General features: G+C 47.3%; 1 protein-coding gene across 4 annotated transcripts in view; it reads right to left on the bottom strand.

Moving 5' to 3' along the window:
* Positions 1–21,508, bottom strand: part of DIS3L2 (DIS3 like 3'-5' exoribonuclease 2) — a 317,418-nt gene that overhangs the window by 13,453 nt on the left and 282,457 nt on the right. For all 4 annotated transcript variants that reach the window (XM_084779161.1, XM_084779164.1, XM_084779163.1 and 1 more), the window contains one exon: positions 17,825–17,904. In XM_084779161.1, the coding sequence (XP_084635287.1) occupies positions 17,825–17,904 (80 nt within the window). The remainder of the gene's footprint in view (positions 1–17,824; positions 17,905–21,508) is intronic.

The following is a 21,508-nucleotide window of genomic DNA, read 5'->3' as shown; positions in this document are numbered from 1 at the left end:
GGGCTCCTTAGTAGCTGTGGAGGCAGCTGCTGGGCCTCTCACAGGAGCTGTGTGCTGGAGCATGGCCCCTTCTCTACAGCTGGGCAGCCCAAGGTGGGGAGGCAGCAGCCGCCCTCACAGGAGACCTGCTGCTCTCTCAGCGGCCCCAAATTGAGTGTAGTGTGGTGGAAAACTGCAAGGGAATGGGGCGTGATGGGAAGTCAGTGGTCCGATCAGCACTAAATTGAGGGCTGCTGGGGGTGGGCAAGTTTAGAGATCTTTGTTGCAGTTCCCTTTGAGGCCAGGCCAGGGCGGAGCTGGCGGATAGGGAGCTGGGAAGTGGAGGCCTGGGGGAGGGGCGATGCCTGCAGCAGGCCAAACTTCACAGAACAGGGAGGGGTGCCTGGGGAGGAAAGGCTGCAGCAGACTGACAAGGCGCCCACCTTGGCTAGACCACAGGGACACCCCACGTCACAGCTAGGGCCTTTCACTGACCCCTTTCCTCCTGGGCTCCCTGCAACCTGCTCAACATTTTGGACGTTCCCATGAAACCACAGGGAAATGAATGGGGCCTAGTTCACAGGGATGGAAAACCCCAGAGGAGAGGGCCTCTGGAGCCAGACATAACAGGCCTTGTGGGTGAGGCCAGAGCCAGGTTTTCTAGTCTGGGGAGCTGAATCTACTCCAGGCTTTTCTATAGGTTCAGCAGGCGGAGCCCTGCTGCAGTGAGGCACGTTTGAGCCATGTTTTTCTACTTCAAAAGAAGTCTCCAGAGGCTAGCTGTCCAAGTGCAGCCCTCTGGCCCTGCCAAAGGGAGGCCCAGTGGCTGCGGTAGGGAGGGGGAAGGGATTGCTCCCAGCCGGTTGACAGCACTGAAAGCCCTTTGTCAGCGTAAAGCTAGCCACAAAGCCTTGATCTTCCCAAGGTTCAGCTCTGCACATAGAGGCACGGGGGCAGGCCTGCACGTGGGCAGCGGCTCTGGCCCCTAAGCAGAACCAGGCAGCAGTTTGTGCCCTGTGGCCTTGCAGCAAGGGGTAATTGGGCCTTGCTGGCTCCTTTATGATGTTGACACATACGCCTTTCTCTAGTTCCACTGGAGCTGGAACCACTGGGCAGAAGAGGTATGGCCAAGGCACACAGAAGCACACCACCTCAGGGAGCCACTGCTTACCCACAACAGCTTTGTGCCCCCCCCCCACCCGCTAGAGCCTGGGCTCCCTCTCACATCCAAGTAGAGGAGGCTGACTCAGTAGACCTGCACCAAGAACAGAGCTTGGACAAGCTTAGGGGGAACCAACTGGGTCACCCCTGAATTTGGGAAGGATTGACTTGGGTTTAAAGCTAGAATTTGGGTGCTAAGATGTTCATGAGAGAAGGGTGTTTTCGAATACACAGGTTATACACAACTACCAAAGATAGCTAGACAGGACAGAGGAGGAGCTGGGTACGCCTGGGGATCTCAGGCTCTGCTTTATCGAAAGTGTGTTTTGCTTGCCTCCAAAAAATGCTCTTGCCCGGGCTGCTGGGGAGTGGGCCCCATTTTCCAAGGCCACCCTGGAGTGATGAAGCCACTAATGGTGCGAAGGAAAAAGAATGCAGCCAAACTCTACGTGTGCTTTGTCATCCAGCCCTACGAATCCTTTCCCAGGAAGAAAATGTAGGTCTTAATATGCACAGAGGGAAATTGAGTCTCAGAGGCTATAGACTGTGGCAGGGCCCAGATCTGGAGGTGGGTGGGTGGGTGGGCACCACTTTGACATCCCTAGGCTTTCTGGAGCTGTGGTGGCTGTGCTAAGTGGGAAGGAGATACAGAGATAAGCGATTCCCTTTGGAGAACCCTGCTCTAGGGATGGCAAATGAAACCCAAATCCTTGCAGGGATTCTGTCCGCTAAATAACTCCATGCCTTACTTGGCCTAAACCTTCCAGCTCTTTTTCTATAGAATGCTACCCTTTCCTCCCCTTGTACCAGGCAGGCTTGTATATTAGCTTACCTAGGCAGCCTACTCCCACAGCAAGTCAGAGGCAGAATACAGCTAGATTTGCATGGTGGGGCTGCCCCTGTGGGTCTGGGTCTGTATTCTAACATTGTTTGGTTCCATCCAATCAAGAAGACACTGGAAGTAACTGAGTGTCCTTTCTGAAGTGAAGGCGATCTCTGTCTGGGCAATACAAGACCAGCCTGCAGAGGCCGTGGGAGGGACGCTAGTGTTGGGAGCAAGACTCTTCTTGGAGGGAGCCCTGGACTGAGTGAAGCAAGCTGCCTGCTCTACCTCATTCCCCTCCCAGAGTGCACACTGCACCTGCAATGAATGGCTCCAGAACCAAGCGCGGACTCATTTCTGTCTGCTGGTCTGAGGCTCCTGGGGAAGACCAGAAAAGATGAGAAGAGTAGACAGGCTGCATCCTGGCACAGGGACATAGTCAGAGCTGTCTGAGTTGTCAAGCTGCTGGGTGAACTGCCTAGGGCCCCCTCCACAGGCTTCAGTCTTTGGAGGGTCCAAGGGAGATGGCCCTTCTCACTTCTTCATCCTCTTTATGGCTCTGTTGCCATCTAAGGTTGTGTGTGAGTAAGCCATAGCTCCAGCACGCATGGGGGAGAGCTCATGAACAAGCCATGGCAGATCCATTCTCAGTGACGCCCTTGTAAATGTGCTCACTCAGCTGCTCTGTCCACAGCGGTCCTGGCTTGGGGTCTCCACCTGTCTGCTTTTGATTTATTTACTGCTATTTCTGTCCCTGCTTTCTTCTGGGCCAGACACAGCTGCCCAACATCACTAACCTAGGTGGCTCAGACAACTCAATTGCCTTATTTCCCAGTACCAGTGTCCCAGTACACTATCTAGGACACAATAAGCAGCCACTAAATACTTTTTAATAATGTTAATATTAATAATAACCATTAATAATCAAACCATCAACATTATAAATAAATGCTTTAAATTAATTATTAATAAGTCATTATAATTATAATTATTATTATTTCTTATCATGTAGCCTAGATTACCTGGAACTTGCTACACTATAGACCAGGCTAGCCTCAAGCCTATGGGAAATCTTTTGTTTAGTCTCCTGAGTTCTGGGATTACAGGTGTGCACCTGCATGTAGCAGTGATTATTTGCTCTGTTTATAAAGGACCAATCAATACCTTATGATTCTAGACATGCTATTTTCACAGCAAGACAATGGAGAGTTAGCAAGAAAATTAATACCTCATGATGTGACGCATGCTGACAGGGAGGCCTGAGCCACTAAGCTGTGTCACTAAAACATACAAGAGGCTAGAGAAGAGAGAAGGTGCCTCTGGGTACCTCAGTGTAGGACTTGGGAGGTGACAGAGCTTACCAGCCCCTAACAAAAGCTCTGTTGAGAGTTGTTTAGGGGTTAAGATGTTTTTAGGTCCCATCACGGTGGGTCACTACTTTCTTTTTCCTGACTGGTAAGGGCGTCAATGAGGGCTGATTGGACCTGACTCCTGACCTTCCCCTTCCCCTGACCAGTTTCCCCTGCATGCTCTAAGCCTAGGGAAGGAAGGTGTGGGGAATCTAGGCCTGACTTGTTTGGCCACTCCAGAGCAGGTATACAGGTGGGCACTGAGGAAATGTTTGGGAACCAAGTGAACTATGCCAGAATCGTAATTTGTTTGTTGTTTCATAGAAATACTGAGTGAAAGGCACTATGCCTTTTCAAAGGGTGAAAGCAGAGCTCTCCAGAGCTAGGAGTAGAGGTGGCGGTTTCCACAGCGTTCTTTCTGATTATCCCTGCTAGACAACAGGCGCGTGAACTTAGCAGTCAGACCCTGAGTGCTTCTGCTGGCTTGATGGGACCTACTGAACTTGCCCTGATTGAATTTTTACGTGTCTGTAGACAGTTATAATTACTTAAACCCAAACAGGGTGAGCATGGTAACTAAGCTCCTTTGTGGGTGACCTGATAAATGAATACTCTTGTCCAAGGGCAGCTGCTCTACTATAAACACGAAACCCAACAGATTAAGAAAAGCCTCCTCTTGCCTGGACTGTTTCCTCTGAGCTCACACTTGTCTTATCACCCACTGGGATGCGGTCTGTTGAGTCTGGCAGAGCTCATTCGTTATGTGACTCTACAAATATTGACCCATGGTTTTATGAACTGGGTTCAGAGAGCTTTAAATGGATGTGTTCCCACCCAGCGAGTTCTAGGCTTCCCTGACGTGCGCCTGGACCACACCAGACACATATTCACAAGCGGTTTGTCCCTTTCCACCTGGCAGCACCAAGGCACCTGCTTTGTCCTCTCCATGCCACTTGCTCACAGAGCACTTGCTCCTCAGATGAGCCCCCAGCTGAGAGAAGCAGTGCCTGCACTTTCCTTCCTAGGCTGGGTGTCTCTGAGAGCCTGGATCGTAGTTCCTTTCACCCTGAATGGTATGAACACAAAATGCCCCCACAGGTTCATGAGTTGAAGGTTTGGTCGTCTGCTGGTGACACTATTTTGGAAGGTGGCAGTGTCTTTAGGAGGAACTGGGCCCTAAGGGATAGGGATTCTTGGGGTCTATTCCTTGCTCACGGCTCCTTCCTCCTGTCATAAGCTGCTTCCTGGCCAGAGCTGGGTGAACTGTGCTCATGTTCCCATCACACTGCTCAGCCTATTTGCAGGCCAGCTGACCACGGACTGATACCTCTGAGCCCAAGTATATCTCTCCCGTCAGGTATTTGTCATGAACGCTTTACATGTCTGTCTCTGGGCCTTTCTTATTTGTGTGCTCTGCACAGTGCTTGGCTCCAGCAGGTGTCCAATAAAGTTTGCTGGGCAAGCCAAGGGATGAGCTTTACGCTGGAGTTACAACACACACAGTGATAAGTCGTCTAATTTGTAGAAGCCATTTTCTAAGTTTAACAGTGGGGACAGAATTGCCTGGTATGGAATACAATCTGCAGAGGGACTTTGTGATGATTTCTGCACCTCCTGGGCTGTAGGATGAGACTACTGAGGCTCTGAACAACACTGGCTTGGTTCCCATGGTGGGCTGGCCTGAACAGGAAGGATGCATAAAAATGATGGCAGTAGGTGTGAGGGCTGTGGAGTGGTATCCTCCCATGGATGGCAGCTTTACTTCCTAATAGCCCACCCCCACCCCCACTCCCATCATCATCATCATCATCATCATCATCATCATCATCATCATCATCATCCTGGTCTTGTTAATTCAATAGGTACAGGAAGGGCATTGCTAATCCCACAGGGCCTGTAGAATCTCAGGTGGTCTACTTAACTGACCACCTCCCTCCCAGGTTATCCCAAGGAGGAGGAGGTGATTCCTCAGTTCTTATCTTAGGGACCAACACACTGCTAAGCACTCCATAAATACCATTAGCATATGCACTTCAGATTTCACTTCTTAGATTTGAGAATATTTGCAGAGACTCCCTGATACAAAAATATAAAGTTTGAAATGCTTTAAAGATGTAAAGCTTGAAGCGTATAAGGTATTTGGTTTTTGATTTTCAGATCAGGAATTCTCAACCTACATCATGAAAGCCATCTGAGTAGATGAAGGAGGCATGTTTGGAAGAGGCAGAGGCATGTTAAGGTTAAGGACTGAAGGGGGAAAGTAGGCCGTGCTTGCACCAGGAGAGGTAACCACTGGGTGTCTGCTGAGCTGTGCTGGAGAGTCTGTCATTGCTGTTGGGCACAAGGAGTCAGAACACCTGCTCATCACCCAGAACTTCATCCGTGCTACAACTGGCTTTTTCTCAACAGCCCGTGGGGGCCCCAAGTCTGTTCCCAGCACTGGGAACTAGAATCTGGAGAGAATACAGCAAAGCCTTTTGATATGCATTCTTCACCTCACAGTCAGAAGCGTCCATATTCCACTGAGTTGCACAGGCAGAGGCAAGACCCCACCTCTTGCAGTGCTCAGCAAGGGACTGGTGATTCTGAGACAGAGGGTTATGTTAACAATCAGGGTCAAGTTTGATGACATCATCACTGGAAAATACAGTGAGAAAAGTCAGAGGGAGTGAAAGGGCATTCTTTTCAGTAGCAGAAAAGTGATGAGTGGCATTTCTTACACAAAACATGGTGAGCTCCTAACTAGTCTGGCTACACTGAAGGCTGGAGGACGTCCATTTAACTTAAGCAGCGGCAGCTCCACCAGGCTCCAGGGAAGGCAGTGCTCCCTGATGGGATGGGATAGGATGGGGTGCAGTGGGTGAGTTAATTCAGCTTAGTTGGCAGATGTGGGACACAAACATATGGAGCCTCAGGGAATGGAAAACGGTGCAGAACTAGGAGGTGAGCCTCAAACGCAGCTCTGACCCATAACCTTTCCTCACCTGGGATGATAGTTTTTTAAAAAAAGTGTTATTTAATTAATTTATTCAGATTACAACTAAATTGTTATCCCATCCCTTGTATCTTCCTGTTCCTCCTTCCCTCCCGCTTTCACCCTATTCCCCTCCCCTAGGCCTATGACTGAGGCAGAGGGATGATAATTCTAACATTTGCCTCATCTCCCTAATGATTCTATGTCCCCACAAGGCCTAGTGTTCACAGCTACCACAAAGACAGTGTTGAGGAGACAACTGGTGTGACTATCAGGGAAGAGACAAAGACATATGGGACTTCGGTAAAGTCAAGTGAAAATCCTGAGACTCTGGTCACTTACTGTAAGGCAATTGGCTGTGCTGAGCACAGCAGAGCCCATAGAAAGCATTTCCAGCTGGGCATGGTACTGCAGGGGTGTAATCTCAGTTACTTGGAAGCTAAGATGGGAGCAACTCAAGATCAGGGACAGACAGGCCAACTTGGGACATTTAGAAAGGCTTTGTCTCAAAGCAGGAAATTAAAAATAGCCAAGGATGCAGCTCATGGTGGAGCTTTTGCTTGGTGTGTATGAAGTTTTAGCTTCAATCTCCAGTTTTGTAAAAGCAAGCATAACACAACAAAACACCCCCACACACTTTTTACATGATGACATAAATACTTTGAATAATCCTCAGTTATTAAAAACTCAGTTATGTTTAGCTGACGCCATTAAAAGCATAGTATATACATTAAAGGACAATGTTTTGATGCTTCACAGACTTCAACCTCTTCCAGGTGAAAGCAAGGGTCTATAGAACAAGTATACCCCTATCATTCTAAACAGCTCAAATGCTACATATCTCTGTACACCAAAGCCAAGGGCAGACATCCATGAGAAGACAGCCAAGGTGTCCTGTGAGTGGAGCACTGCCACCCTCAGGCCTGACTACAGAATGAGAGAGAGAGAGAGAGAGAGAGAGAGAGAGAGAGAGAGAGAGAGAGAGAGAGAGAGAGAGAGAGAGCACCTTTAGGTTTATGGGGTGACACACAGTCTCCACATCTAGGGCTAAACCATATTTCCCCCCCCCCCAGAATACCCCCTTCAGTGTGGTGCCATCCCAACTAGCCACCCCGTTGCTTGATCACCCTGGAGCCTGGCACAACTTGAGGTAGGGTGGGTCATCTGAGATTGCCCAGTAAGGTGGGGCTACAAGTCAATGAGTGATCTGTGTTTTGCACCTTGGACAGGCTTGCAAAGTCCTGCCTAACTGGGCTACTTCCACTTAACTCAGTGGGTACAGTTTGAGCCACTCTGTAAAAGCCCTTCCCAATTGGGTGCCCACCACAGGAAGACATACCCTCAGGACAGCTAACATGCCCTCGTCCCCTTAACTAAGCCAGGCAGCAGCTAAGTGATTTATAGCCATCAATAACCTTTGTCTGTCATCAAGCATGGCAATTCCTTCGGGCCCTGAAGGCTCCCTGCCCAACCACCAAGAAAAAGCCACAATGCCTCAGAGAGCAGGGGAGCAGCAGTGACGACAGATCAGAAACACTTCCCTATGGAGAGCACAGCCAAAAGCTGAGCAAGCCAAGCATGTCCTGGTCACCTGCCAGGTAGCAGCTGGAGGTGACGGCCATGGGCACCTTCTTCAGAGTCAGATCCAACATGTGGTTCTGTGGCCTGCTTCCTGTAGAGCTAACCTGTGAGTGTCACAGGCCTCTGGTGCCTGGGGAAGGTGTTTAGAGCAGGCACACTTGCCACTCTCACTTTCTGAATGGGCCTAGTGTCTGGTCCAGCATGCCAATAGAGAGAGGCTGTTGCTCATGATCTACTGGACAGCAGTGCTGCGGCCTGTTCATTCAGTAGGGGACAGGCCCAATGATCACAGCCTCTTCTAGAAATTCTTGAAATCTTAGAGAGGAGCCAGCTTCCTTGAGTTTGGAAGCTCCTGGATGACTAGATGCCTAAAGAGGTTTGCTCTGAAGTGTCTCTGGAGTACAGATGCGTGCCTGCACACATGCCCAGAGATGTGTGCCCGCACGGGTGCCCAGAGATGTGTACCTGCATGGGTGCCCAGAGATGTGTGCCTGCACGGGTACCCAGAGATGTGTGCCTGCATGGATGCCCAGAGATGTGTGCCCGCACAGGTGCCCAGAGATGTGTGCCTGCATGGATGCCCAGAGATATGTGCCTGCACGGGTACCCAGAGATGTGTGCCTGCATGGGTGCCCAGAGATGTGTACCTGCACGGGTACCCAGAGATGTGTGCCTGCATGAATGCCCAGAGATGTGTGCCTGCATGAATGCCCAGAGATATGTGCCTGCATGGATGCCCAGAGATGTATGCTTGCACAGATACCCAGAGAAGGCAAAGTCAGGCCAGGAAATTTAGAGAAAAGTATGGTTGTGACCAGTATAGATTCAGAGACAATAAAAAGCTGATGATCATCAGCCCTGCCACATTGCTGTAAAAACATGTCACCATGTGCTGCAAAGCATCTGGAAAGGCAATGACTGAGGGCACCAAGAGGCTCCTCAGAAAGTCAAGGAAGAACTGCAGTTCATCACAAGCAATTAAGGAGAGAAAGTAGCAGAGTTAAGCAAAGGCAATTTAACCCAAGAGCCATTTAATGCCACCTTGTGTCAACCAAGAGCATACTTTTTAAGGTCTTTGTGAAAGCTGAGAAATCTTTAGTTGGAAGAGTTCTTGGTAGCTTGAAGTTTTGTCTTGTAGGAAAATCTCTTGGGTCATCTTTAGGTAGTTATTTGGGCTGCAAAGAGAGGCATGTGGGAAGAACTGAGAAAGTTCTCAGGACCATGGCCGGCTCTTCCCAGAAGTCTCTAGGGACTGTTCGATTTGGGTCTCTGTGCTCTGTGCTCTGTTTCAGTGAGTACAGAAAGATTCTGTGCATCTACCTAAGGACGCATAAACTGCAAACAGGACAGCTGAGAGTACAAAGCACTCTGGATCTTTCCTGTAGGCTGAGCACCTGGCCAACAAGACAGTCCTCAGTTGCTCTGGACACCACTGGGCACCAGATAACAGGAGTTAGAATGGCCTAAGAGACCTGATCCTAATGGTGTGTGGCTCTTCCAGGAGACCATGGAGAGCAGCATGCGGCCCTCTAGGGTTGCACACAGGCAGGCCTGGAGGATTTCTTCTAGTTTAAGATCTATGACCATCTTGGTGATGCGTATCAGAAGATGGAATGGAGGCAGATGAGAGGGCCATAGGGGATTTGGGGGAAGGACCCACTGGAGAAAGGCGCAAATGCCAAAACAAAACAAAACAAAACAAAAACCTGGTGTGGTGATTAGTAACTGTCCTCAAGATCTCTGGTGTGATCTTGGAGGTTGCACTTTCAGTATTCAATCACAGACTCCAAAGACATTACTGCCCTAGGCTCTGTGGGCTTACAGATCTCCTGAGTACTGGCTTACCTGTAGAAGCACATGTTTCTTTAGAGTATTCATGTGGTATGTTCATTAGGAATTTCTTTACTATTTCTTGTAATGTTAAAGAGGGCTCTGAACTCATCTCTCCTGATGGGTTTCTCCTGATCTCTGCTTTATGCATTGATACAGGTTAAGGAGTATGAGTTTAAGCATAGTGACACCTCACAGGGAACAAATGTCTCTATAGCCATGGAAAGGGATAGAGGATCAGCCATAAAGTTAGGTCCCTAGGAGACACCAGGGGAGAATAGTTTACTGATGACTCTGTCTGTGGCTATCCCAAATCTGGAGAATTGTGGTTACTGAGTCTAGAATCACACTTCCGTAGCCAAAGCCTTGGAGACTAGGAACCAGAGGCTGGTGCTCTTAACTTCTCCTCCTCCATGTAAAGAGCTGCAGGGCCTTAGGCTTTGCTCCTGTCAGCTAGTCATTACTGCCCAACTCTGGTCTTATACATGCAATATATACAGCCAACAAATAATTTATATCCTGAACAGGGCAGAAGCACACACAAGGGAAAAGCCAGACAGGAAATTTGAAAAAGCCTGAACTCTCACACCTTGCTAAGTGCAATTATATATAGGATTATCAGTTTTATTCCTAGGCCTACACTCAAGCAGAATATATGCATGTGCACCCAAAGGCATATAGAAACAGAATTATCTTAATAACTTCAAAGCAAAACCAACCAAACTACTGATTGGATTAATGCAGACTAGATAATCAGGTGGTTTTGTTGTTGTTGTTGTTTTTTGAGACAAGAGTTTAAGTAGTTCAAGATGGCCTCAAATTCACTATATAGCCAAGGATGACACTGAAATCTTTTTTTTTTTTTTTCTGAGACAGGCTTTCTTTGTGTAGCCTTGGCTGTCCTGTAGACCAGGCTGGCCTTGAACTCACAGTGATCTGCCTGCCTCTGCCTCCCGAGTGCTGGGATCAAAAGTGTGTGTCACCACACCTGGTGACATTGAAATCTTGATCCTCCTGCCTCCACCTTTTAAATGCTGGGATTACATTATCCTTGGCTCTAAAAACCTTTCATAGTTTGGTTGCCTACCAGAACTTGACGATATTGCTCAAGACCCAACACCACATTTGTCACAGGTACTGACTGGTACTGACTAAGATGCTTCCTCCCTGCTGCCTAACTTTAGTATTGAAAGTTGCTATGCAGGTTGCTGTGTGGAAAGTCTTGAGTAGTTATTATTCAGCTGTGAACCCTGTGAACTACAATAAGGACCAGAATAGTAAGACACGACCATAGGTGCAACTGTTGCATAAATGTTATGGGGTAACCAATCACTTAGTAGTTGGATTTAAGGCCCATTCCACAGGAAGCAACACATCAACACATGCCTGGTACTGTAAATCTGGCCAAGAACCCATGGTTGGGGAGCTCACAGAACCCAGAGGCAAACTTACTGTTAGTACTTTGCTAAAAGAACATAGTCAAACTGCCCTTTAAATTTGTGTCTTTCTACCCATAGACTAGTGGAGCTCTCAGAACTCATCAGAGAAGTATTTTTTGTGTGCAGTGGATGGTGGTCAGTAGAGTGCTCAGCCACGAGTAGGACATCCATATCACACCCATCTCCAAAGCCCAGGCACTATCTCAGAAGGAGATAAAGGTCAGGGAGTGTTGGAGTGAAACAGTATCATTTGGGCATGACAGAATTGCTGTACTCATGCTCTCAGGACAGCCAAGGTTACCTGCATATGACCTGCACAAGATCAAGCCCAGGCAACATTCTAGCAAGGAGTGGGGAGAAGTTTATGAGCCTCCACCCCTAGCTGAGGACCTATGGGCAGTTGACAGCTTCTGGGAGAGGAAAGAAGTAATTTTATTTAGGGGCGTGGCTTCTGGTAAGTCAGCACACACCCAAAAGTATACAGACAGCACAAATTAGAAGAGGAAGGGGGAGGAGAAGAAGACAAGGAGGGGGCAGAAGAGGAGGAGGAGGAAGAGAAGACAAGAAGTTGGGGGAAGTAGGGAGGTGGTGATGGATCAGGAAGGAGTTAGAAGGAGGAATTAGAAGTGAATATGATCAAAATATAGTATATGAAATTCTCAAAAAAAAAAAAAAAAACAAAACCAAACAGATAAAAAGTCTTTTCTAAAACAACAAAAAACAAAACAAAACAAAACAAAAAAATTCTCAGCCGGGCATGGTGGCGCACGCCTGCAATCCCAGCACTCGGGAGGCAGAGGCAGGTGGATGGATCACTGTGAGTTCGAGACCAACCTAGTCTACAAAGTGAGTCCAGGACAGCCAAGGCTATACAGAGAAACCCTGTCTCAATAAAACAAAAACAACAACAACAAAAACTCTCAGTTTTTCAAACTATCTTATGTTATCCCAGTGTTAGGCATCAATCCCAGGGCCTTGAGCATGCCAGGCAAATGTTCCATTGCTGAACTATATCTCCAGCTTCTCAAGGGAAAGTTTTGTAGCAATGAAAATGAATGGAACACAACCAATACAAGAATGAAGATTAATTCTCATTAATGTAATACTCAGAAGAAAATGACTATTTACTGCATTGTTTGGATGAGTGATGGGAGGCTCTGAATGGGGGAATGGACTAACACTTTGAAACTGTAATCGAGCCCCCAGTAAAATGCTTTCTTTTCTAAGAGTTGCCTTAGTCATGGTGTCTCTTCACAGCACTAGATCGAAGACTTAGACAACTGCCTTGAACTACATGCTTAGGGACTGTAGCTTTTCTCTTATGCACATAGTGGTTCCAAAGCAAGTTTTACAAAGTGAGTTTATTGTATAAATTTGTGTTCTAGTATGCACCATGGAAGCAAACAGTGGAATTCCTACGTCATACTGCATGCTGGAACACGCACCACTCTGTCAGTGTATATGCACCGATGGGTCTGTGGCTAGCACAATCAGCTTATTTTTCTGCCCTTTGTGTTTCCTTGCTTTGGACAGTTCTGGCCTTAAAGGGGAGCAGTAGCTGAAGAGCCAAGTACCAGCTTAGCAGTATGGGAAATCTCTGGTAAAGAACTTCAGGGTTTCATCTCTTCAGCCCCACCTCTCCTGGTGCTCCCAGTAAATCTGAGAGAAGGATGCTGCTAAATACCTTGGTCATCTGTGCACAGATTACATGTGTACACACTGCAACCCTGAAGTGGCTGCATGCAATACATGAAGGTGCTATGAACTCTGATGCAGCAGTAGCTACCTTAGTCCTGCTGACTTCCCTGTCCCAGGTCCCCCAGGCAACTTAGCATCATTTCTCTATAGACCCACAGGCTGGGCCCATGCATGCTGTGCACCTCATAGAGGAAGTAGCACCCTAGGAGAAGCCTGTCTGACCGCTCTGCTTCTTAGACACAACTTGACCTTGGGCAGGACATCTCTCTGATCATAGTTTCCCTTTTCTGTGAAGTGAGAACCCTCATGATTTTTCATCTTCTGTTAGGGAAAGCAAGGGGAATAAAAACACTGTATTTTGGCACCTAACATATCCTGGTTGCTGCTACTGTCATCTCATGCTATGTAGCAAAAGAAGAAAGAGCCAAGGATACCCCTCTGTGTGGTAGGTAGTGGGGAGACATTACCCTAGAGTTTAACCCTGAAAACAGGAGTTGTGTTGGTGCCATGGAGACTCCACACTCCACCTGCTGCGAGGGGTCACAGAAGCCCACACCTGCACTGTGAGTGGCTGACTCCCACATTCGTGTTCCAGCGGCAGCTGTTCCCATGACGTCACTTCTGGCACTTCTATGGCTGTGCTGCCTCCAGCTCTGCAAGCCCTTCCTACCTTTGGACTGATTCAGCTCCTCTTTCTCCTAACCCGGGGCTTTACAAGGAACAAGAAAGCCATTCTTTATTCTGACCTGGCAGCATCTGCATTTGCAGGAGGCCTGGAGGTGCTCACCCTCTGTCATGAATGGCTCTTAGGTAACACTGCAACAGTTCCGAGCACAGACAGAAAGTGCCATTTCTGAAGTGCTGGGAAGTGCGGGTGCTGGTTTGAAGCTGTCAGGGGCTGCTGGGAAATATTTCATCTGCTTGTTCAGGGGGAAGCAAGAGGAGAAGAACCACGCAGAGGGAGGGATGAATTAATTAAACATGGGACTTGGTCCAGAAGGCCTTGTTTTCCTCCTAAGGGTGGGACACAGGGAAAGGTACATTTGGACCCTTTGTCATGGAGCATGAGCTGCTGATGGCCCCAGAAGTGGTTACTCAGTTCTGATGCTGCATCTGTCATGAAACCCTCTTCCTGCTGCCTTGTCTTGAGTCATTTCTAGCAGTTACCCCATGTGTGTGGAGTCCAGGCCCAGGCCAGGCCCTCAAGAATGAAAGTTGCCTCCAAAGGAAGGGCACTGGCCCTGGGGCGTCCCATGTGGCTGAAGTGACTTAAAAATAAGTGCAGCCAGGGAAGTCCCTCCCTGGCCCCTCCATTCCCAGATTCCTTCCCAGTGGATTGTAAGGAGGCCTATGGCTGCTCTGCCAGTTTCCTGCTTGCTTTTCCTATTGTTATGGGTGGCACATTAGACCTCTCCTGGCCTCTGCTTCCTGGCAGATGTGAGCCCACCCAGATAAGAGTAGATTGTTCTGAGAAATGTGCAGAACAATAGAGTCAGAGGTTACACCTGTAATTCGAGCATTTAGGAGTCCGAGGCTGAATGATTATCAGTTTAATGTCAGCTTGGGCTATCTACTAAGCAGTATCTTAAAACAAAACAAACAAACAAACAAAAAAAACGGAGTAAGGGGACCGAGTCATTTACTACCTGGTAATTTGTGGACAAAAAGGCCACTATGTGGTATGTGGGCAACGATAGTCTATGGGACAGTTATCCCACTGACCAGGGATGACCTGGGAAGAGGGCTTTCTAGGCTTCTGGAAGGTGCAGTACCCAGGCCTGTGGTGGCTGAAAGGCAAGAGTGGTTCTACAAATAAGAGGGCCCTGAAGCAGCTGCAGGCCAAGTGTGAGAGCCAGAGGCCTCCTTAGTCTTTCCTAGATCAGACAGTAGGGCCATTATTAGGAGGATAAAGATGTGCTGAGGCCTCTCTCCTCAGACATGCCAGGCATAAATGCCACTACAGTGCACTGAGGATGTGCTGAGTCACCTAGAGCCAAGAGGCTGTACACCAAGCGGAAGCCTCAAGGCTGGGAAGCTGTATAAAGGGCCAGGAAACAAGACTAGATGAGTAAGAATTGATTTGAGGAAGTTTTCTTGAAATGCAGGACCATCCTGGAAAAAATGCCAGGGATGGGACAGCTTACTCTGGGCGGCCCTGAAAAACCTGATAAAAATGATAGTTAAGGGCTGAAAATGATTTGGCAGATGGAAGGAGTAAAAAGGGAATAAAGTGGCCAAGGTGGAGTGAACATATTACTTAGAACTAGGAGACCCTAACAGAAGGGCCCACAGTATACCCTACCACCATTATTACCTAAATGCGCACATAACATGAGTAGTGGTGTCTCTCTTCTACAGAGCAGAGTGGAAAGCAGGAAGGAGTGCCATACAGGTGGGGAAATACGGGCTTCATTTCCTAACAGTTGCTATTCTACATTTGGACTTAGGCATTCTAGATAATAAAAATGGAAAGACAAATACAAACAGGGCGAGCATCACAGTCATGTTCATGGGTTCTTCCATGCTTCACCTCACAGTTCACATACTGTGAAGAGTCTGCTTTCATCAGAGAACATCACACACACCTGAGGCCACGGAACTACATCTGTAAGCGTCTTCCCTGATCATAACCTTGCTCTGGATCCAGATGCAGATGTTGGCATTGGGAAAACAAGCAAGCCACAGGCTGACAATTCTGCTGGGATGTGGGAAGGATGCTGTGGGCATCCTGCATTCAAGAATGGTGATGCATGGTCAGCATCTGCACAGAACACCCAGATGCCCACAGAAGAGACAAAAACTCAAGGTTTAGGGAACTGAGAATGAACCCCAAGATGGACTAAAGACAAATAAGAGTGTCAGAAAGAGGTATCGAAGCATTTGGTGTATACTTTGTAGGTCATGGCTCCTGTATGATTTCCTCCACAGATGCTTTCTCTGAAAAGCTTTGCAGGGCACCAAGGCTGACTTACACATACAACCCCTAAACGATATTCTGCTGTGGGCTCAGATCAGAATGCAGAGTTTAGCTAATTTCTCATATTCAGACAACCTACATTGTCATCATCATTGGACATAGTACCTCTAAGACATGAATTTGAAGGAAAGAGGGCTAGTATCCCTGTCGGACTAAATAAGAATTCTGCAACAGCAGAGTCGGGCCAAAACTGGGTTCCACAGAACTTTGTGGTGCTACGGCCTGTATGCCAGGGCTGTCATCTACTGACAATCAGCAGGCAGTGAGGAGAGCAGTGCTGAGCAATGAGAGGGATGCAGAATGATATGCTGCACTGTTTATGGTGCATGTATCTTACTCCCAAAGAAAGTATGTCCATCCACCCAGGAAGCTGCTCAGTTCCTCCATCTTGTCCTTGGCTTCAGAGAATCTCAGATTGACTTTACTGCTGACCTGAGCATAAGAAGAAACCATGTAGATATTTCTGACACGATGGCTTTTAGAAGCACGGGAAATACCTTCTAGGCACAGCATCATCTAGACAGAGGGGAAATGGAGGCACTGGAGGATGACTGGCTGACCTTCCCTATGATTCACGTGGTGGGAGTTATCCAATAAAAACTATAGACCCCCAGAAGGCGATCTGAGTGCAGATGTGGTCACAAGGGTACCCACTATCTACCCTTGTGTCTTCTACCCATATCTCAGCAGTGAGTATGTGAGGAAGACATGGTATTTACTTCTGGGAGGTAATGGCTGACTCTCCTGGGAGGTGTCTACTCCTTCAACTGGGTAAGATTACATAGTTTGGATAGTTATCTAATGATATAGAATACAGTGTCTTCAAGGCCAGGCTGCGCCTGGTTATTGAGTATGGTTTCCTAGAGTGGTAACAACTGTCTTCCACCTAGCCTTTCCCCAGTGTGAATATGTTCAAGTTGACTGTGTATGCAAGTTACTTGGAGTAAGCTGGCCGAGTTCCCTAGGCCTCAGCTTCTGCAGTACACAGTGATAAAGGCACACTCTCCTGTGACTAGGAATGGCACATGCCAGTCCCCAGGAGTCTAATGCAGAGCAGATGCCTAATGGAAGGTGCTATCATCATCATCATCATGGCATATTCTCTCTGCCTCACTCACTACCACTGTCCTATCTCGCTAACAACACACATTCGGAGAGTCAGGGTCTTTGAAGGAGAGAAAAGGTACTTTAAATTATGCCAGGGGTGACTTTCTAACAGGGTTACCACTTCCCATCTGTGTACACCCCAGACACCTCCCAACTACAAAAGCCACATGAACGCTACAGAAGCAGTAAGTATGGAGGCAGTGACTACAGAACCAGAACAAAGGCCAAAGTCACACTGAATCACATAAGCAGGGAAGGGATTAACCATAGAGCCAGGCAGTGAGGAGGGTGGAGCCTGAAAAGAAAGGTTTGTTTTCAAATACACTTCTTACTCATGAGCATCTCTTACACATGATTTATTTTCATGCATGTGTGTATGATATATAGATGTATATGTACGATGTGTGTGATGCATATATACATGTATATAAATGTCTATGAGTGTGTGGCATGGAGGAAATGTGGAAGTTAGAAAACAACTTCAGTGTTGGTTCTCACTTTCCATCTTGTTTGACACAAGGGCTCTTTGAACATTGGGCTAGCTGACCTGTGAGCTTCGAGGAGTCTCTTCGCTCTTTCTCCCATCTCATCATGAGATACTAGGGCTATAGGCTTGTGTTACTGAACTTGGCTTTATGTAGGTTCTGGGGGTTCAAACTCAGGTCCTCATACTTTCACAGTAAGTGCTTTGAGCCACTGTCCCAGGCTCCTGTACAAGTTCTTTTCTATTTATAGTTAAGGGCAAAAGAGACTTTGTGGGGAAATATTGTGTGGGTGTGTGTCAGACATTTTCTCACATGGTAGCAAAAAGTTTGGGCACCCTTGTAAGGGAAGCCTGAGCCAGAAAGCCTGCCATCACTACTCAGTATGTTTTGCTGAAGCTTCCCCATTGAGCAAGTGGCTTACTTGTTGCTGTCTCGGTACTCATAGATATGACATCCTTGAGGCAATCCAGTCTCATGGTCCAGAGTAAAAGCAAGCTTTAACTAAACAAAGAGAGAAAAGAAAAACAAGTGAGTTTTTGCTCAATGGAATGGAGAAATTAAACAAATCAACTCCTTCAGTGTGATGTGGAGAATTTCAGCCTTTCACCATAGGAAGAGCCCACACCTCACAGGAATTCTGACATCAGCAGATACTGTCACCACGAGGGTCATCTTATGCATTGGGTATGTAACCAGTATTCATAAAGCACCTTTTGTGCCTGCCTCTGAGCTGGTGGAGGACACAGGAGCACCACAGCAATGAGGAATCACCTTTGGGGAGCCTGTAGTTGATCACAGGAGCAGACAGCAGTCAGACCTCTATTCTAAGGAACATTCAGGTATATGTTGAAGTCTGAATTGAAGACAGTTCTTAGGTCCGTTATGAGGGCAAAATATAACTTACTATATTTCTAAGAAAGCAAATGATCTGACCTTAACAGAATAGGGAAGAAGTGGTGACAAGATCACAGGTGAGGGGAGCAAAGAGCTGTCCCAGGCAGAAGTCACAGCATGTATATAGGTCCTGGGCAGGAGCTACAGAAATTGATGGATGGCTAGGAAAGCTGGGTCCAATAGATACAAGGACCACAGTGGGTGGTGACACTGGGGAGGAAGAAGGCCATGCAAAATATGCATGACATTCTTGGCATTCTGGACTCTCTGACCTTTGCCTTTACTGCAAAGGAAGACTCCCGGTCTGCTCTAAGAACTGGGTGGATGACGTCACCCCAGCTCTGTTTGGGAAGACCCTTCTGTGCTGCCTGCAGGAAGAGGAGAGGAATGGGGAGCCTATGCAGTGCTGTTAGTGAGGCTGCGAGAGTGGGAGTGGGGGCTGGAGGGTGGTTAGGCCAGATAGAGAGAGTGGACACTTCGAGATCTAAGCAGTTGTAAGTTCAGAATCAACAGGGTTTCTTCATAGATATGGTGACATATCTGGGATTCAAGATTTTGATTTGAACAACCAGTTAGGTAAATATTACAGGAAAGAAGGAAGTTCAAAATTTGGATAGGAACTTGGAGACCCCATTAGTGGAGATGAAGACAGGAGCCTGGTGAACCTGAGGACTCTGGCAGGAGACTTCAGGTGAGCACAGAAGTTGACGGAGCTCAGGCAGCTTACTGTCTTCCTGGAGCTCAGGCCTCAGAAGTTTCAGCATTTCCACATGTGGAGCCAATTACTATCTTTACAAAATCTCTGGGTTCTTAAATCACCAGGGAAAGCTTGCCTACATTAAGGACATGTTAGGGGCACAGTATTATGATTTTTTTTTTTTTTTTGCTGTAGGGTTGTTAACATTGCCAATGATCTGCACCATTAGACACTGGACAGCTTCTCTCTCTCTCAGAGCAAAGCACACTCATGGGAATGCTCTGTCCTCTTTCTGACCCAGATCAACAGTCAAACTAGAAGCAAATCCTTCTTTACCACTACAAAGCCAGGAACCTCACTGGAGTCAAAGGCATGCTTTTCCTACAGAGTATACCTTGGCTCTAACCAGGCCTCTATTTCAGCTAAATAAAAAATAATTTAGTTCAGCTACTATGAAAATCAGTGTGGGGGCTCCTCAAGAAAAAAGAAAAAGGAAGGGAGAAAATAGCACTATCCTCTGATCCAGTTCTACCTCGTCTGGAGAGCTGCCTAAAGCAGTCAAGGTGAGCATGACACAGACATCCATACCAAGGTGCTCTTCACACAGACCTTCACACAGTTCCACAGACCCAGCCTAGATGCCATCAAGGGAAGGAGAGGAAACGCATCACATACACATAGTGGAGTTTTACTCAGCAATAAAAAAAGAAAAAGGGCTGGGGAGATTACCCAGGATTAAAGCACTTTTTGCCTAAGTATGAGGACCAGAATTGGACTAGAACCCACATAGATGCCAGTAATTCTAATCCTGAGACGTAGAGGTGCCAGCCTCCAGAGCAAGCTGGCTTGAAAGACTGGCCATGTAAATGAGTGCTGAGATTGACGAGAGAGACCCTGTCTCAAAGAAAAAAGGAAAGAAGCAACTGAGGATGGTTCCCAAGCCTCTGCATATACTCACACGTGTATATACTTATATGGAAAATGGAAAAAAAAAAAAGAACAAGAATGAAAGTTTGTCATTTAAAAGGAAATGCATATTAAGTGAAATAAGCCAGACCTAGAGAGACAGATATATTTTCTCTCATCCATAGAATCTAGATTGAAAAGGAGACATGAAGGTAGAAGTGCCTCTGCTTTGGAAGGGCAAGGGAAGCGGGGACACAGTAATGGGGATGACTAGGATCAGAGTACAAGACACACGTGTATAGAAAGGTCAAAGCGAACCCACTATTTGTATAATTAATACATGTTAAAAATCAAGAAATTCAAGGCAGGTGTGTGGTGGCACACTCCTGTTATCCCAGCACTAAGGTAGGCAGAGGCAGAGGCAGAGGCAGAGGCAGAGGCAGGTGGATCTCTGTGAGTTTGAGGCCAGCCTGGTCTACAAAGCTACATAGAGAAACTCTACCTCAAAAAATAAAACAACAAGAAACAAAAACGAAGAAAATGTTAAAAATAGGTGTGGTTGTACATGTCTTTGGTTCTAGCACTTGGGACTGAAGTCCAGGGCCGTCCTGAGCCACTTACTGAGATTCTGTGTCAGAAGGAAACTTCCTCCAAACAAAGAAAAACAATCCACTGTGCAGCAGATCAATTACAACAGCAATGTATTACTCACAGATACAACCCATTGCCCTTTATACTCACTTATTTCTTTCTAGCTGAGGCAGTGCACTGATTTTGTCCATTAGCAAACAAACAAAAATACCACCCCACCTAAAACCCTATACTCTTAGAAATGTTTGTATCTTCTGTTTCAACATTTTAAGCTACGCATTTGTGGCTTATAAAAATACTCAGAAATGTAGGGGAAAGGTTTCATTGTGAAACTGTTTGCCTCAGTATTACTTGTGCATTGATTCTAAAAGACCAGCAATGGTGGCAGGAGTTGGGGGACAATGACAGGCCCCACTGCAGTCCTGTGGGAGAGCAGGTGGTCATGAAACTGCTCTTGAAGAATTCTCACCAACCTGGGAAATTTAGGATGGGTGGCCAAAGCAGGCCACACATTTGACTGCAGACCTTGGAAACTACAGAAGGTTTGGGGGAGAGAGATGAATACAGCACAGTGGGAAGCTCCCGCCCCGAGTCTCCTCTTTATAGGCAATCTCCAGGTTCTTCATCACAAAGTGACACTATTTTGACTTGGAGTAAAGACAAGCATGCTCGCAGTCTTGCTTTGTGTCTTTCCTGCTTCCCAGGGTTTTTGGCTCCTGGGCTTGAGAGCTGGTGTGTGCTGAATGTCTCTGCCTGTCCTACAGGTCACTATACCAAGAGATGTACTACCCAGCTTCTCAACCACCCTCAGTGTTTATCACGGATGGGGGATGGGGTCAGGGAGGACTAGACATCAGGCTGTTTCTGGGAGGCAAGCTGCAAGCGAGAGTATGATAATTTACACTGTCAGAAAGGGAAACCACAGTAGGTGTCAGAGAAGAAGACACCAGGTAGCGATGGGCTGAAGTGAGGGCGAGCCTGCAGGGAGAAGGGCTTTGGGGAAGGCCATCGTGGCTG

Source organism: Acomys minous (genome assembly GCF_964271855.1).
Source record: "Acomys minous genome assembly, chromosome: 4".
Lineage (NCBI taxonomy): Eukaryota > Metazoa > Chordata > Mammalia > Rodentia > Muridae > Acomys > Acomys minous.
This window is presented reverse-complemented; position numbering and strand designations above follow the sequence as displayed.